Here is an 18,323-nt window from a genome sequence, read left to right as displayed (position 1 = left end):
ATTGGCTGTGGGTTTGTCATAGATAGCTCTTATTATTTTGAGATATGTCCCATCAATATCTAATTTATTGAGAGTTTTTAGCATGAAGCGTTGTTGAATTTTGTCAAAGGCCTTTTCTTCATCTATTCAGATAATCATATGGTTTTTGTTTTTGGTTCTGTTTATATGCTGGATTACATTTATTGATTTGCATATGTTGAACCAGCCTTGCATCCCAGGGATGAAGCCCACTTGATCATGGTGGATAAGCTGTTTGATGTGCTGCTGGATTCGGTTTGCCAGTATTTTATTGAGGATTTTTGCATCAATGTTCATCCAGGATATTGGTCTAAAATTCTCTTTTTTTGTTGTGTCTCTCCCAGGCTTTGGTATCAGGATGATGCTGGCCTCATAAAATGAGTTAGGGAGGATTCACTCTTAAATGTTAGACCTAAAACCATAAAAACCCTAGAAGAAAACCTAGGCAATACCATTCAGGATATAGGCATGGGCAAGGACTTCATGTCTAAAACACCAAAAGCAATGGCAACAAAAGCCAAAATTGACAAATGGGATCTAATTAAACTGAAGAGCTTCTGCACAGCAAAAGAACCTACCATCAGAGTGAACAGGCAACCTACAGAATGGGAGAAAAATTTTGCAAACTACCCATCTGACAAAGGGCTAATATCCAGAATCTACAATGAACTCAAATTTACAAGAAAAAAACAAACAACCCCATCAAAAAGTGGGCAAAGGATATGAACAGACACTTCTCAAAAGAAGACATTTATGCAGCCAAAAGACACATGGAAAAATGCTCATCATCACTGGCCATCAGAGAAATGCAAATCAAAACCACAATGAGATACCATCTCACACCAGTTAGAATGGCCATCATTCAAAAGTCAGGAAACAATAGGTGCTAGACAGGATGTGGAGAAATAGGAACACTTTTACACTGTTAGTGGGACTGTAAACTAGTTCAACCATTGTGGAAGTCAGTGTGGTGATTCCTCAGGGATCTAGAACTAGAAATACCATTTGACCCAGCCATCCCATTACTGGGTATATACCCAAAGGACTATAAATCATGCTGCTATAAAGACACATGCACACATATGTTTACTGTGGCACTATTCACAATAGCAAAGACTTGGAACCAAGCCAAATGTCCAACAATGATAGACTGGATTAAGAAAATGTGGCACATATACACTGTGGAATACTATGCAGCCATAAAAAATGATGAGCTCATGTACTTTGTAGGGACATGGATGAAGCTGGAAACCATCTCAGCAAACTGTTGCAAGGACAAAAAACCAAACACTGCATGGTCTCACTCATAGGTGCGAATTGAACAATGAGAACACATGGACACAGGAAGGGGAACATCACACACTGGGGCCTGTTGTGGGGTGGGGGGAGGGGGGAGGGATAGCATTAGGAGATATACCTAATGTTAAATGACAAGTTAATTGGTGCAGCACACCAACATGGCACATGTATACATATGTAACTAACCGGCACATGTTGTGCACATGTACCCTAAAACTTAAAGTATAATTTTAAAAAAGTATTACACTAGTATTATACATTCATTATAGAAAAATTACAAATATACATGAGCAAAATTTTTAAGAATAAAAATAAACTAATAAGCCCAGTGGCTAGAAATAACCATTGCTAACATTTTGGCATACATTCTTCTAGTCTTGATATTATATATATGTATGCGTGTGTATCATTTTTAAATAACCTGAACTCATATAACTTGTTTCAATATTCATTTAATTGTGAATGATCCTTCACATCATTAAATATGCATCTCCTTATCATTTTTAATAGTTGCATAATATTCCCCCCTATATATATATCACCATTTATTTACCCACTCCCCTATTGTTGGACATTAGGCTGTTTTTCTTTAACTTTTCACTTTTAAAAGTAATGCTATGAGGAACATACTTGGATATATATCTGTTATGTTACTATAATTTCATAGAAGTGGTATTTTAGGATCAAAATGTGAGAAGTAAGACCATATTTTTAAGGCTTTAGACTTAAACTTTTTTTTACTTTTCATTTTAACATAATTAAAGACTCATAAGACATTGCAAAAATGGTACAGAGAAGTCCCTTGTACCCGTCACACAACTTCCCCCAATGATAAGTTTTCATATAACCATAATAGATTGTAAAAACTAGGAAACTGGCATTGGCACAATACAATTAACTAGAATACAGTTACAGTTTTACAGTTAAAATCTAATTACTTGGATTTTACCAGCAGAATTATTTTCTAATAATAATAGAATGGAAAGATGCATTCTTACTTACTTTCCTACTTTCTCCTCTCACAAATCTGCCTTTAGAACTTCCTTCTAATCTGTAGAGGAAAGAATACAAACATGCTTGGTAGACTATTCTTTTTTATTGACAATCAAGAGGAAGAAAGGCACTGAAGAATCTCTCACCAAATGTAGAGTGAGTAAACCCCCATTTATGGCACAGAAATGGGGAGATTTCTGTCTTTTGGTTCTTCACAATCACTTCAGTTTCTTTATGATACACTAGATCAGAGTATCCTATAGCCTGGGGTACCCTAACCCAAAAGGAATAACACCGAATCACACTAGGAGAAAGTTATTCTCTTTTCATTTTTCCTTCACTTTTCTGATAACACCAAGGAGAAAGCCTCAGTTTTGGACTAGTCTTTATTTATTTATTTATTTATTATTTAAAAACAATTTTTTTTTTTTTGAGACAGTCTCGCTTTGTCACCCAGGCTGGAGTGCAGCGGTGCAATCTCAGCTCACTGCAGCCTCTGCCTCCCGGATTCAACTGATTCTCCTGCCTCAGCCCCCCAAGTAGCTGGGATTACAGGCATGCGCCACCACACCCAGCTAATCTTTGTATTTTTAGTAGAGACGAGGTTTTGCCACATTGCCCAGGCTGGTCTCAAACTCCCGGCCTCAAGTGATTCGCCTGCCTTGGCCTCCCAAAGTGCTAGGATTATAAGCATGAGCCACTACTCTCCTTTTAACACAAATTGCTCAGGTCTCAAGTTCAGATCTAGGCAGGCAATAGCATTTAACTGGGATTCAATGATATTTTATTATTTTAATCAAACGTGCATTTACTTTCACCTTCAAATTGCAGCAAATGAAACTGGTTTCCCATTTATAGTAGTATTTTTTAAATTTCCCTTTAAAATAAATTAATTCAAGTAAGAAATGATTTGACATTTTAAAAAAGTACATGATTATGGCAAAAGGCATAAAGATAAAATGCAAATGATGGAGGTTAGGGATACATTGTATAAGAGCATTTTGATCAATAAAGAACTGAACAATCACATGGCCTAGCATGTTTTTCTTTGGATTAGTTTGTGTTGGAATGAGAACCATCTGGCATCTGGTTCTTTTATGAGATCTGCTTACAGAAAAAGAAGAAAGAAGATAAGAAGCCTACATCTATTAAGCACTATTATATACATCATCTCAATTGACTCTTCAGAACATCTCAATGAAGGCTCACAATAAAGTGAGGCTACTAGTGTCCTCACTTTATCCATGAGGAATCCAAGGAACAGAGGAATACAGTAATTTGCCTAAGTGATCTATCTATCTATCTAGATAGCAACTGGCAGAGCTGGGATTCAAACCAGGTCTGTTAGTCTCCAAAACCATGGGGCTTTTTGTCTGTTTGTTTTGTTTTGTTTTAGACAGGGTCTCACTTTGTCACCCAGGCTGGAGTGCAGTGGTGCGATCTCAGTTCACTGCAGCCTCAACCTCCTGGGCTCAAGTGATCCTCCCACCTCAGCCTCCCTAGAAGCTGGGACTATAGGCATGTGCCACCACAGCCAGTTAATTTTTGTATTTTTTGTAGAGACAGGATTTTGCCATGTTGCCCAGGCTGGTCTTGAACTCCTGAACTCAAGCCATCCACCCGCCTCAGCCTCCCAAAGCGCTGGAATTACAGGCATGAGCCACCACACCTGGTCCAAAACCATGCTCTTGACTGCTGGTTCAAACTGTTTCCCGTTAAATTTAAGAACCATAAGTCATCTCCAGAAAATTTACAATGCCTCTTTGTCCTGGCCAGGAGTCTGGATCATTTTACTGTGGGCCTGGTGATTGCATGAGAATATTTTAAAGTACACTCCTCAACTGCAAACATCCCCTCGATTGGAGAGGAAATCTCACATCTGACTTCATCCCGGGTCTATATCCTTTAAAGACAGACAGAGTATTTAATAGCCACTCAACCCCTGTCAGTCTGATTTTCTTCACATTTCTACTGTTGTCCTCCAGTCATGCCTCCTCTTAATTGTCCCAAAGATTTCTCAGTATCACTAGAAAAATCAAATCATATGAGCAAGGTAAACATCACAGAAACAGATAACATAGGTCTCTTTAAATATTTAAAACATATCTAGATTTATACTAAGTACTAAGTGAAGAAAGCAAAGATGTGCAAAACATGGCCTTCAGCAACAAGGGTCCATTGATGGTCAAGAGAGGTTTCATGACCCTGAAGCTCTAAGACTTTAGATTTCCAAATACCTCAACTCTTTGATGGATTTAAGGAGTGCTTTACAAATGAGTAACTTTATGGCAGAGAGCCTGCGACCAAGTGGCTAAGAGCCAGTCAAATGAAAATAGTACACCCCTAAAATCATAATTCCTATAAGTAAATTTGATTGACAAAACTTATCTGCACACTTGTTTGTGATTTAATTTTTAATTGGAAAGAAACTGTCTTAGCCTGAGACAAAGGCTTGCTTCCTTAAAAGTGATTTATTTGGGAGCAGGAGTTAGGATGGGGGAGTGAAACGGAAGGAGAGAAAGCTAGCACAAAGATGCATTATTGTGTTAGCCCCCATGGACGAATGGTACTCATCCCACGAGACCTTCCAAAGAACTTTATGACATCTCAAGACTTCCTGCCCAGAGGATAAAAGGGGAAAATGTATCCACAGACTTTCCATTAGTCAAAGATGGTCCACATTTCTGGATCATGCTCATGTGTGTGTGAAGCAAGTTCTCATGTGTGTCCCATGCTGCAACATCAGAGAAGCTCCAAGGCAGGAGGCAAGAAGTACGTGGCTGGATCTTGAGGACAGACACTGCCAAGTAGAATCTCTGCATGTGGCCTGAATCTGGGAAAACTTCTTAGCTTAAATAAGAGGTGTGGTTGAGAACATTCAAAGTGACACTCAAGAGGTGTCTAATATAAAACCATAATCAACCATTTGGGGTACGCCTGCCCAAACACAAATTTTTAAGAACATCATTCATTCATTTAGTCATCAATAAACCCATTCAACATTTAGTGAGTATCAACCACATGCCAGCCACTGTGTTAGATACAGGAGAACCGAAGAGCAACAAGACACATAGTGTGTCTTGTTGGAGCTTACAGTCTATTTGGGGGAGTTGGGTATTAAATAAATCTTTATAAAATAATTACTGAGTTACAGTTGTGATAGCTGTTATAAAGGAGAAGTAGGATGACAAACTTTCTACTCATGAAAATCAAAGAAGGCTCCCTGGAGGAATTGACATTTTTTAAAGCTCAAATTTGCAGATAAGGGTATTAAAAAAGCAAAGCAGGGAGGAAGAGAGTAACTAGGAAGAGAGGAAGGAGAAGAGGGTGTGTTGAAGACAGAAAGAAGAGCATGAACAAATACTTGATGACAAAAACACTATCCTAAGAGTGAAGAGAAACCCAGTAGGTCAAGAGTGTGCTGAGTGAGGGGGTGATGGGGGTATAAGTTGAAGCAGGAGAGGTGGGCAAGAGCCAGATCACGCAGGGCCTGACAGTTCAGAAGAAGGATTTGATTTTATCCTAAGGTCATGGAAACCTACTAAAGAGTTTTGACTAGGGAAACAATATGACCAGATTTGCTCGTTTGTGTGTTTTACATACATAAATCTAAATGTAGTCATAAATATGCACAGCAGAAGGTCAGACATATCATACAGATTTTTTAAAAGAATGCAGCCAATCATCACCCCATAACTATACAGATAGAAACAGGAGTGTTGGTGGGGTGGGAACAGCGGGAGAAGGGAGGTGGCCTGGAGTCTGAAGAGGTGTGCATAGTTCACCTTTTTGTTTGTTTTCAAAGACTACATGTTCATCTGATTTGATGCCAAGGTAGTATTTGGGTAAGCCAGAACAAATACCCATTAAAACTCTCACCCTTCTTTAAAAGTTTCAAAAGAAATTTTCTCTTCAAGACTAACCTCATGTGGGTGGTGTTGGGGACCACCTACAGGGCGTCGTTTGAGAGGTGCTGAAAGACCACTCCTCGCTTCAGTGTACCTTTTCTCTGTCCTCCATTAGAACCTAAAATTCTACCATCACGATTCTATTCAGCTGGATTTTCAATTGCCAGATTTGCTACAAGAGTAACCCACTGGATCTAGCCTGCCTTCCTGGGACTGAGCTGGTTTGACTGCATTTTCTCAGGGATGGGAGGGTTCGAAGCTTTTAAGACCACTGACCATACAGGGGTGTGGAGGGGCCATGAGATGGGTAGACTACAACCCAGAGGGGCCCAATCTCCTTTTCTGACATCAATATTTTGTCTTGGGTTGGCTCGGAGATCAGCTGGTGTGTACAATATGGTCATATGTGTAAACATGTGCAGATTTAAATAGTAAAGATATATGGATGTGCTTATGATATGTACATGACTTTATAAAATGAAAAGAAACAAAGGCCCCGGGATTAGATCAACCTGAGTTCAGATCACAAGGTTTGTAACCCTGGGAAAGTTACAGTATCTTATGGGGTGGTTGGGAGAATTCAATGAGATAATATGTTTAAAACCTTAGCATTGGTCAGTGGCATATAGCAAGGGCTCCATAGCACTTGCTTACTCCATAGCAAGTGCTTACTACTACTAAGATTATGTGTGTGTGCACCCTTACACAAGTGTATGCATGCATGTGCATATAGGTGCAGATATGAGTATGTAAGGGAGATAGAGTGTGTTTAAGAACAAGAGAAGGAATAATGAAAAATATCGCCAATCTCTGCAACAGGAGTTCCAGCATAGGACTATCCCTTTTTAAGGAGTGAGACCACTGCAGCGCACAAAGGAAACTGACTCAGCTTTACTAAGTGGGAAACAGAGTAAGAGGACAGTAAACCGCAAGGAGCTTCCTTAGTGGCGCAGACTCAAAAGTAGGAATTAATAGAAGGAGACAGGCAAGCAGAATGGGATGTGATGTTATCAAAGCTCAAAAGTGACGTTAAAAAAGTAATAGTTGAAAGTGGTCTCTGAAATTGACCTACATCAAAATTAGGCCTCAGTGCTCAGAAAATAGATAACCATCTGCTCCATCCTAAAGTTCTGGGCCACATGCATGTTTGATGTTTTGGAACTAACATGAAAGAACGTGGAAAAACGTGTAAACAATGTTTTCAGACCTCGTGGTCTCCTCTTAAGATTTTCCCATTGAGCTGTATCTGAACACTCTCTGCATAATAAATAATTGTCATCCTTACATCTAGAGAGAAGATATAGTAATAACAATAATTTTAAAAAGAACACCCAGTTTCTTTATTTTTTTTTTTTTTGAGACAGAGTCTTAGTCACCCAGGCTGGAGTGCAATGGCACAATCTCGGCTCACTGCAGCCTCCACCTCCCAGGTTCAAGCGATTCTTGTGCTTCAGCCTCCCAAGCACTCCCAGCCAACACACCTAGCTAATTTTTGTATTTTTAGTAGAGATCGGGCTTCACCATGTTGGCCAGGCTGGTCTCAAACTCCTGACCTCAAGCAATCCACCCACACCTCAGCCTTCCAAAGTGCTGGGATTACAGGCGTGAGTCACTGCGCCTGGCCTCAAACACCTAGTTTCTAGTCCCAATTCTGCCCCTAACTCACTGGACAACTTCAAAGAATCCCTTGATCTTTCTGGGCACAGCTGCCTCATCTGTAAGAGAAAGTGAGTAGCCAGTATTGGCCATTATCGTTTGTCCTCTTGCCCTCTTAGAGGAGGCTTAGCTCCCTTGAACCACCTCTTCACCTCCTTTTTTTTTTTTTTTGTGTCGCCCTGGCTGGAGTGCAGTGGCACGATCTCAGCTCACTCCAGCCTCTGCCTCCTGGGTTCAAGCGATTCTCCTGCCTCAGCCTCCTGAGTAGCTGGGACTTCAGGCACGTGCCACCACGCCCAGCTAATTTTTGTATTTTTAGTAGAAATGGGGTTTCACCATGTTGGCCAGGATGGTCTCGATCTCCTGACCTCGTGATCTGCCCACGTCGGCCTCCCAAAGTGTTGGGATTACAGGCATGAGCCACTGCACCCGGCCAGCCTCTTAAAGTTATATCACTCCATGACATTGTTAAGAGCACAGGCCACTTGCCTTCTGCTAGCTGTGACTCCCGAGATGAGTTATTTATCCTCTGTGTCTCAAGTTCCCTCATGTGCAAAATGAAAGTAAAGAATAATTTAGTGTCTCCTTGGGTTGTTAAAGGGTTAAAGGGCTAACACAGGTAAGGTATTTAGAACAGTGGTTGACACAAATAAGGACTACCCTGGCATTAAGTAAGATTGTTATTATTCACTTAATCAGATACCTTTGTAATTTTACATGAAATGTATTATCGATAAATCAAAAAATAGAAACATAGGCATAATCTGAGGATACGAAAAGACTACAGTGGATAACAGGCAGGAGGAGAGCTTGGAGGCCACTGCTTTTCCTTTTTTGAAAAAGCTTCTCTGTGCTTTGATTTTTCATGTATGTGTATATGTGTGACACTAGTTTCTTAAACAGATTGAGCAAAAAGATCACTAAAGTCCCTCTTATCTCTAAATTCAGAGATTGACTATGATTTTCAAAGAGCAATATTTTCTAGGTGTCCGGCTTATCCTCCTTTTCATAGCTTGACCATTTTTACTTTTGACCTTCCCAGGAAATCCTTATGAAGGTTTAAAATAAACACAATCACTTTGGTATGTTTATAATGGAGCAGGTTCTGATTCCTTGGATACTACAGAAAACGGGGAAGGTGAAAATATGAACTTTGTAAATACTCGGCCTTAGGGACTGGCTTATATTTTACCTCTTACAATCTTTTCCCAGAAACAATTCAATAAACTGAAGGAAAGATCATAAAGTTAACAACCGCAACAACAAAAGCGTCGTAAGTAGGCAGCAGCCTGGCAGTGAAAGCGTTAACAGGGCTGGGTAAGGCGATCCCTTGAAATGAGTAAGACTGAGTGGTTAAAGTTTTCAAAGCGGTGGCAGCAGCGGCGCTTGAGGGAAAGGAAGCCTGTTGGAGGGAGCAGCGCACCCCTGCTGCGCGGAGGAGGGGGCTGAGCTGAATTCAGCAGAAGTTACACGCACAAGGTTAGTGGCCCCCACACGCCTCCCCAGCCTGCCGCCGCGCTGACATCTTTGGAGAGGAGGCTTAGGAAGACGAGGCGCCATCGCTCATTCCCGCGTCGTGTCTGTCCTGCTTACTAGTCGCTAGTGGGGCCACTGGCCTTTTCGCCAAACCTCTGGGCTCGGTGCTCACCGAAGCCCTGCCACTTGTGAGGGACAGCTGACTTCTTCCAGACGTTTCTAAACTGGAGGCTTCTTTTCATACATCCAAAAGGAAACTTGTTTCTGGAACAAGTACTGTTTTCAGACCACACACACACACACACACACACACACACACACACACACACGACCCCTAGCTGTATATGCTGCCCCAGTACGGTTTTTACAGGTCGTGACCACAATCCAGAATTCCTATCTGCTTCATTTGAAACTGAGAACAATGTCAAAGTAACTAAACAGGCTGCACTACTTTACCTTGTGGGAGGAATATTGTCTCTGAGCCTAAGGTAATCGGGATGAGGAGAGAAAAAAAAAAAAAAGATGAAAAAAGAAAAGAAACAAAGCTTCCAAGCACCCTGATCTGTGGTTAAAGCAAAACAAAACAATTTTTGGAAATGGGTTTCTAATGGAAATTTTTCTTGTACATTGCTAGAGTCATGTGGGAAGGCATATTGTGAAGGAAATAATTCTACATCTGCATGAGATTCAGATAAACTTACCCACCTAAACTAATCTGCATGTGGTGCAGATAATAGATACACTTAGATTTAGGGGAAGGAGGAGGAGGAGATGGCTTCGCAGAAATTGCGTTCGGAGGGGGCTTTGTTGTAAGAATTGAGACTGTCCAGGAGCTTTCCCCAGGCAGCGGGTAAAGCACCTCTTCCCGCCCTGGCTGGTAGAGAGGGGTTGGGGGGCCACTTCAGCAGGCCAGTTTATTTCTCTGCTCTCCTGTCCACATAGGCAATGAGCAGTCAGTCTTGTGCTGAATGTTCCCGCTGATCCTCACAGCAAGCACGAGTTGAGTCTTATACCTGCTAGCATTGAATCAGAATGAGTCATTTGAAACTTGGGTGCCGGAACAAAGTACTTGCAAACTGCCTTATGAGACACTGCCTCAATGTAGGTGGGATATACCTCTCGGAGCAGTCACATTTTTTTTCTTTCCTCTCCCTCCTTCAAGCAGGCAAGAATTCTGACGTTCTCAAGAGACCAGCTCTGCCCCCGTGGCTCAACTGACCCTACCATGTGGACGCTGCCCCTCCAGGTGGGAACTGGAGTGTTGAAATAAAATGGATGATTTGACATTACTTGATCTTCTGGAGTGCCCTGTGTGCTTTGAGAAGCTCGATGTCACAGCCAAAGTCCTCCCTTGCCAGCACACCTTCTGCAAACCATGTCTACAGCGGGTTTTCAAGGCCCACAAAGAGCTGCGGTGCCCCGAATGTAGGACGCCCGTGTTTTCCAACATCGAGGCGCTGCCGGCCAACCTGCTGCTCGTGCGCCTTCTGGATGGAGTGCGCTCAGGGCAGAGCTCCGGGAGAGGGGGCTCCTTCCGCAGGCCTGGCACGATGACCTTGCAGGATGGCAGGAAAAGCAGGACCAACCCCAGACGTCTGCAGGCCAGTCCTTTCCGGCTAGTGCCTAATATCAGAATCCACATGGATGGGGTAAGAGAGATCTTATTTGTTAATATCATGTCCACATGGAGGTTGGATTTGTGTATACAAGGAGCTAGAGATTATCTTCTTTTAGTTACATTCCAGAGTGCTGCTGGTGATTTCCCAGTGATACGTTTCTGTGGGCAGTGATCATTTTACTCAAATACAATGAAAGCCTGAGCCTATCTAATCCATCTAAGAATTATCTTTAGAACTATTAAGGCTTCCTAGGTTCTCCTTTCCTCTTGTCCAGAAAGTAATAGAACAAGGAAAGCCTTTTAGATTATATTTTTGTTGTTTCACTTCTGCTGTTCTGAGGCCAAACTGGTGCCTGGGAAATAAATGCACGGAGGGTGGGGAAAAAAAAGAGAGAAAACAAATCAACTGCTTGTTGCTTTCGAGATCTCTCAGAAATTTCCAAATGTCAGATTTTGTTTGAATTTTACCCAAATCCATCTTCCCACCCCTAGTCATAAAGTGCTATTATGGCAATACTCATTCATAATCTGTTCCAAGCTATCAAGATACTTGACGCAGGAGATAGTGCAGGAGGGAAGCGTCTATGTGGGTGGACTGATTGATAGCAAAGGCTGGGCTGTGAAGTACTTCAGCTGTGTATAGGAGCTCTGCAGATGTGTCTCATTTTGCAAAATGAATGAAATACACAGAAGATACACAGCAGGGGCTGCAATTAAAAAACCAAACAGACCCAGTTAAGCCTCGCAGGAGATTAATGCTTTTCATGTTTGGATAATGGGAATCGCTCTGTCCAGCGCTGAAAGCACACCCCGAGGACTTCATCTGACCTGGCTAGGAGCCTTGTTGTGGGATAATGTGTAAGGGCACATCTGGAAAGAAGGACATGGTCCTTGTGCGTCCAGCAGAATTATTTGCACTGTCACTCCTGGAGTCAGTGTAACAAAGTGGACATGGAAAGCTGTGGCTTGGGCCATTGGCATACTTAGAAAATCAAAGCTGCATTCCTTGAAGTCTTACATAGAGCAAGCGTTAGAGTCTAAATGCTGGCAGCAGTGTCCCACATCTCCCTGCTCTGAAGAGGAACAATGTGTGGGAGGGTCTTGCAGGACTGCTTCCTTACTCAGGAGTGAGGAGTGGCTTGTGATACGCATTTGGAACAACCAGCCGAAATTTTCCTTCTAAGAGCTACCCCTTCCTGGGTTCACTGCATCTTTAAACCACCCATGGGGCATGTGTAAACATTCAACAACGAGGGTGGGAAGAAGCAGGACATTTTTTCACTGTAGACTCTTGATTTCTTTACTGTAGGCTTTTTATTGCCATTGTGCTTGTAAGTGAACACGTTCCAGAAAAGGATTTGGAACTCTTTTTAAGTCCCTCCACTACCCCTGGTCTATTCACCAATCAGAATCCACAGGTCTGGAAATGGCGGAGTGGGGGTGGGGAAGCAAATTGTTCTCAAACATGCCTTGTTTGTAGAGAAAAGGGCTCTATCTCTGGGTCAGCAAATCCCCCTTGAATTCCTAAGACCTAGCAACCTCTTCCCTTCCCCACCTTGCAGAAGTCTGACCTGCCTTTCAGCGGAGTATCATCACTCACTCAGGAAACAGTGTCACACTGGGAGGAGGCAGTTCCCTTATCAGCTTGGAATATTTTTTTTGTGGTTTACATCTTTCTCAATGTGGCTGTGTTGCAAAGGACAGGTAGCGATGAATGGATCCACAGCTACCAAGTTTTTGAACTATAGCGGACTCCTAGGGCCCTTCTGGCACAGGGAATTGAGGTGAGAGCTGGTTCTACATAAGAGACAGCCATTAAGATACTGGGTCTCTCTGGAATTCTTTTGCAGGGACTTATAACATCAGACTATCGTCTGTGCCCACCCTCCAAGCTGCTCTGGACCAAGTCCTGTCGTGAAGCTGAAACTCAAGGGCTCCTGTGTTCAGGCAGGACCTGGGCTAGAAAGATGCTCTGCAAGAGAGCAGAGCTGGCACCCCCACCTCCCAATTCCTTTATGTCCTAACTATCCTTTCTCGAAGTGACTCCTCTCATCCCTTTTGCCTTCCTCAATGGGGATATGAACAAACCTATTTCTGGATGTCAATATGGCTGTTGTTCTGCAACGTATCTCTGCTCCCAAAAATATTACCTATCTTTTTTGCAACTGTGAAAGCAACCATGCATCCCACAGTTAAGAGAACTGAGGGTTGTCTGGATGCCACAGTCTGTTCAGAGAGTCAGGGGAATGGACTTACATCCTCGATCAAATCCTCCTGAGTTCCTTGCCCTCTCTGCCACAGTTCAACCAATCTAGTCAAAAGCTACTTGCTAACCACCTTCCTCCAGGATAGCATGAAAATTATCTTTGCAACATACTCTTACTGCCTTAGAAAATATCTACTATGTAAATGCAAAGCATCATCATTAAGATTCATTTAGACATGCTGTATGACTTTGGGCAAGCCACTTATGTTTGCTGGGTCTCAATTTAAAATTCTGTAAAATGGGAAGATGTCTTTTATAAAAACAGACAGCTACTGTGAGGCTTAACTAATTAGTATCTCCAAAACACTTTGAGAGCCTTAGATGAAAGACATTTGGAAGATCATTATCACAGTGAACATTATTATTTACTGTTTATTATGCCCTGCCATGCATGAGGCATGCTACAAAACGTAGAAGGAGTTACAGCCCTTGCAGGAGAGTGTAATAGGTATTATTATTGAACTTGATTCTATGATGAGCTCAGGCCAGGATAATACTAAGTATAAAGTACTCCCCTCAGAGAGCATAAATAACCTATTGTCACAGGGCACCATTTTGTAAAATACCTCTTTCAAAAGACTTGCCGATAACCTGGCACCCTGAAAGAGTTTAACTTTCTGTCCATGAGCTTTCTGTCCATGAGCTTTTTAACTTTCTGTCTTTTAACTTTCTTAAAAAGCTTTTAACAGAAAGCTTTTAACTTTCTGTCCATGAGCTTTTGAAGCCCAAAGTCTGTTCTGCTCACCTAGACTCATCTAAAAAACAAGCTCATCAAGCTCTTTTTGTTGGCTCAAAGAGGCCTGATGCATCCTGTGCCAACCAGTGTTCTAGGGTGGAACCAATAGTCACACCTCATGGTGCCAGCCCATAGAGAGAAAAAAATTGCCTATTGTGCCTACATGTCTAAAACCCTCCCTAGATGATTGTGTAAAAAGAAAACTTGAGAAACAGCTGTAGATTTCTACACTGTGCAATTATTTCAAACCAACAGGCAAGATCACCAGACTCCTCCAGGAAGAGGCCCTGGTGGTGCAAATTCCACTGGTTCTTCTTATTCCTTCCCTAATACAGTTAAAGCAAAGGAACTTGGCAAGCCTTCAAAAGGACTGTACGTTCCTGAATAGCTGATCTCTCTTCTTCCTCATTCTGTTACACTTTAGTAATATTTCTGATTTAGGATAGGTGGTAAAGCAGAGAAGTTAAGAATCTGTGGACTTGGGTTTGAGAAATACCCAAATTCAAATCCTGACTCTGCCCCTCAACAGTTGTGCACTTTGGGTGAGTCACTTAAACCTCAGGTCCTCCAATTCCCTATCTGTAAATTGGAGATAATGGTAGTACCTACCTCAGAGGGTTGTTGTAGAAATAAGTGAGATGATTCATGTCACTTAGCTCTTAGCACAGAGACTGGCTCATATTAAGTGCTCAGTAAATGTTAGCTGTGGTTGTTGTTGAAGTGACTCAATACTTTCTGCTCTAAATTACACACACCCTTTCAGCCCCTTATTAAGCAAGTGCCATCCAGAGACAGTCCTTGGTACCCTGATTTTTACGTTGTTTTGTTTGCCTCCACATGATCCGTGGCCGTGATTCAGATGTGTGATTCTTCCCAGCATGTGCTGGCTTCACAGCTCACTTCCAGAACCCTTAAGGTGCTATGATCCATTCTAGGAGAAAACTCCCTAACTAACTTCACTTTCCCCAAACAGCACCTTCAAAGGAAAACCATACACAGGGCAAGAACCTGGTCTACTTCCTCCGCATCATCAATTCTTCATTAACTTTTCTATCTTTCGTTTTTTCCTGCTTCTTACTCTATTCCCCAACACAAATGTTGCCATGGGTTCTGTAGGGATGGACTTTCTCCCTACATTGCTAGCATCGTGCCAGTCACACACATTTCTGTCTTACTTGCCCCTTATCAGCAAGAACACACCTGCCACCTCCAGCACACAGACCAGGTGGCTTTGTCCTAGAAACTTTTCAGCTGGTGTTGCAAGCAACTGATGGGGGAAAAAAATGAGGTCAGAAAGCACATCAGGGAATGAGGTTGGGTAGAAACCAGAAGGTGGGCCAGCCCCTTGCCTGAGTCTCAGAGGTTGTGTCCTGTAACAGAGCTGTGATACAGACAGTGGGGTTTTTGCTAAATCTGCAAGGGGATTAAAATCATCCCAGGCCCCTGAAAACAGCAGATAGGTGCCATCTGGGACAGCAAGGACCATATGCAGCAGGTGGAGGAAGACATAAAGGTAGGAAATAAAGTTGAGAAGTCAAGAGACCCAGATGGCTCTCCAGCTTCACAAACATTTACAAACATTTTTAATAACCACATGGCCCCACAATGGCACTGCCTTCGATCTCTCTCAGTGTACCTCCCCTTTTCTAGTTAGTCTCCTCCCTTTTATTGCTTACTGTAGCATTTAAGGATTTATGGTGAAGTGGGCTGTATTTGTGCCAGGATTCAATTGTTTGTTAGCTGTAAGGCCTTAGTCTAGTCACTTAACCTCTCTGATCCTCAGTTTCTAGATTTGTATAATGGAAATAATAAAGGCATACATATATCATACAGCTATTGTGAGATTAAAATGAGATTATATATATAAAGAGATTAGCACAAGTGCCTGGCATTTAACAGAAGCTAGTAAACATTAGCAACAGTAAATAACAAAAGAGTAACAACAGAAGAGAAAGTCAGCTGGCACTGGAGTTCTTTGCACACACACAGAAACATGCAGGGATCCCCACTAAAAAAAAAAAAAAAAAAAAAAAGCAACCAAAGAGTATTGCAAAAGGAAAGGGAGTTCTCAAAAAGACAAAACTGTAGTGATGAGAAATAGATCAGTGGTTGCCAGGGGTTGTGGATTGGGGGGGGATGTGACCAAAAAAGGGCAGAATGAGGTGATAGAACTGTTACATATCCTGATTGTGGTTGTAATTAAATGAAACTATGTATGTGTTAAAATTTATAGAAATAAATGCCCAGAGAAAAAAGTCAATTTTTCTGTATGACAATATTTTAAGAAAGGAAAGTAAGCTCTTGCACATTTCTTTTAGTCTCTGCCTGATATTCACCTGACCCACTCTGATTTCCTTTCACTTCTATGTGTATTGGATCAATGCTATTTCTGGGAAAAACTTCACTATCGTTTCAGTGAGCAGGGTAATCCCTGCAGTGGGCTCCTCCCTGTTGTAGGCAGCCATTCCATTACCTACTTCAGTTTTTTGTTTTCATTTTTGTTTTATCAGTTATAGGTGTCTGGCCAAGCAGTGGACAAACACGACAAACAGCTCACTCCCCACAGGACGGCCTAAGCTCTGAGGCAATGGGTGGGGCATAAGGTTTTTCTTACTCAACCTCAATTATCTGCCATGTGCATTAGGGACATGTTACCTAAGGGATTAGCCAATATATATTTTTGCGTTGTTTCATTTCCCCTTAGGAAAAGTTGCCTGCCCACCTGTCCCTTCATACTATAAAAAGACTCAGGAGAGAAGAAAAGTGCCTATTCAGCCGTTGACTCTTGAAGAGCATCCTCATCTGGCCCATTGCCGGCACCGTTACATCACTTTGGCTTAGCTGGGACCAGCTCAAATATAGGTTGTGCAGCCCTAAATTGAAAATCTTACATCCAAAATGCTCCAAAATCTAAACACTTTTTGAGGGCTGACATGAGGCTCAAAGGAAGTGTTCATCAAAGCATTTTGAATTTCAGATTTTAGATTTTTCAATTTGGGATGCTCAACTGGTATGTATTCTGCAAATATTCCAAAATCCAAAAAAAATCTGAAATCTGAAACTCTTCTGGTCCCAACGGATACTCAACCTTTACTCAATTTCTTTTCCCTTTTTAAAAAAAAAAAAAATTATGCTTTAGAGACAGGGTCTCATTCTGTCACAGTGCAGTGCAGTGCAGTGGCCCGATTATAGCTTGCTGCAGCCTCGAACTCCTGGGCTCAAGCAATCCTTTCCCGAGTAGCTACAACTACCGGCACACACCACACCTGGCTCTCCTTTTCTTTCTCCTTCTATTTATTCATGCTTGTACTTTAGACCAGTCTTTCACATGGCGAATTCTGTAATGGGTGTGCCACAAAGTGCCAGGGTCAAACAAACCTGAGATTAAAGTAAAACTAAACATTTTCCCTTTGCTGCAGGACTTTTTGCAAGTTTTAGCATGCTAATGAATTGTGAATTTCTAAGTGAGAGCTTAATAAGAAACATTTCCCAAATTTCTATGGCACTGACACCCCTTTCTTCTCCCTTTTATTGTATTAGCCTCTTAGTAATATTAATTGTCCATGGAACAAAATTTGAGAAACGCTGTCTCAGACTTCACATGCTCAGTCATAATGCAAAAGATATTTTTAGGAAACGGTTGGAAACTCACTATTGCCACCCTCTGCGGTATTTATTTAGTTCCCACCAGTTTTCAGCTATAGGCACTATGGTAACCTACACAGCAAAGCAAAGATTCTCACCTCCTCAATGCCGAAACCAGTCAAGACTAATTGGTAAACCAACTAGTCAGTATACATGTATACAAACATACATATATATAGACATATATGTATCAAAATTAGGCATATTGATATTGATTTTAAGGTATTCATTATAAGACGTATTGTCTCTTTAGTTATAGTTCTTAGAGGGAAAGAGAAACACTACTATGTTACATGCTCACTGTAGGATGCATCCAATTTTAGAAATGTTAAGATGTGAAAAAAGAAGTGTCTTACCAAAGAGTACATACTGTCTTATTCCACTTATGTAAAATTGTAGAAAAGACAAAACCATAAACTATAGTGATTTTTTGGATAATGAAAATGTTTTATGCAATGGTATATAGTTTTACCAAAGCATCAAAGTAGACACTTAAACTGGGTACATTTTTGTATGTAAATTATAACCCAATAAACTTGATAAAGACAAAGAATTCTTAGACTCAAGAAATGATGGTTTATGAAAATATCAGGTGGCGAGGCAATTCAGTTTGAACAAAATGAAGTTTGATTGATAAAAAGAAACTTCCTAGAAAAACAAAAAGATGTTTTAAAAGTCAGGAAGTGTATGGTCAAGGGAAGAAAAGGC

At 41.5% G+C, this 18,323-nt stretch overlaps 2 protein-coding genes across 9 annotated transcripts in view; one reads left to right on the top strand and one right to left on the bottom strand.

Annotated features, from left to right (window-relative positions):
* The window catches only part of GRXCR2 (glutaredoxin and cysteine rich domain containing 2), a 192,273-nt gene that overhangs the window by 68,463 nt on the left and 105,487 nt on the right, over positions 1–18,323 (bottom strand). For 2 of the 3 annotated variants that reach the window (XR_010121683.1, XR_010121684.1), the window contains one exon: positions 2,320–2,368. The exons of the other annotated variant lie outside the window; for it this stretch is intronic. The gene's annotated coding sequence lies outside the window, so the exon portion shown is untranslated. The remainder of the gene's footprint in view (positions 1–2,319; positions 2,369–18,323) is intronic. 3 annotated transcript variants of the gene reach the window in all.
* The window catches only part of SH3RF2 (SH3 domain containing ring finger 2), a 146,339-nt gene continuing 137,253 nt past the window's right edge, over positions 9,238–18,323 (top strand). For 3 of the 6 annotated variants that reach the window (XR_008658891.2, XM_055285788.2, XM_055285789.2), the window contains exon 1: positions 10,542–10,999. Coding sequence is in view for 5 of the 6 variants with exons in the window: in XM_055285788.2 (XP_055141763.1) it covers positions 10,622–10,999 (378 nt within the window). In the remaining variant the exon portion in view is untranslated. Of the gene's footprint in view, positions 9,354–10,515; positions 11,000–18,323 lie in introns of those variants that run through there. The other 3 variants (XM_055285790.1, XM_055285791.2, XM_055285792.2) reach the window with 3 other exon arrangements.

Source organism: Symphalangus syndactylus, chromosome 7, assembly GCF_028878055.3.
Source record: "Symphalangus syndactylus isolate Jambi chromosome 7, NHGRI_mSymSyn1-v2.1_pri, whole genome shotgun sequence".
Classification (NCBI taxonomy): domain Eukaryota; kingdom Metazoa; phylum Chordata; class Mammalia; order Primates; family Hylobatidae; genus Symphalangus; species Symphalangus syndactylus.
Note: the sequence above shows the minus strand (reverse complement) of the source record. Positions and strands in the feature narration are given on the sequence as shown.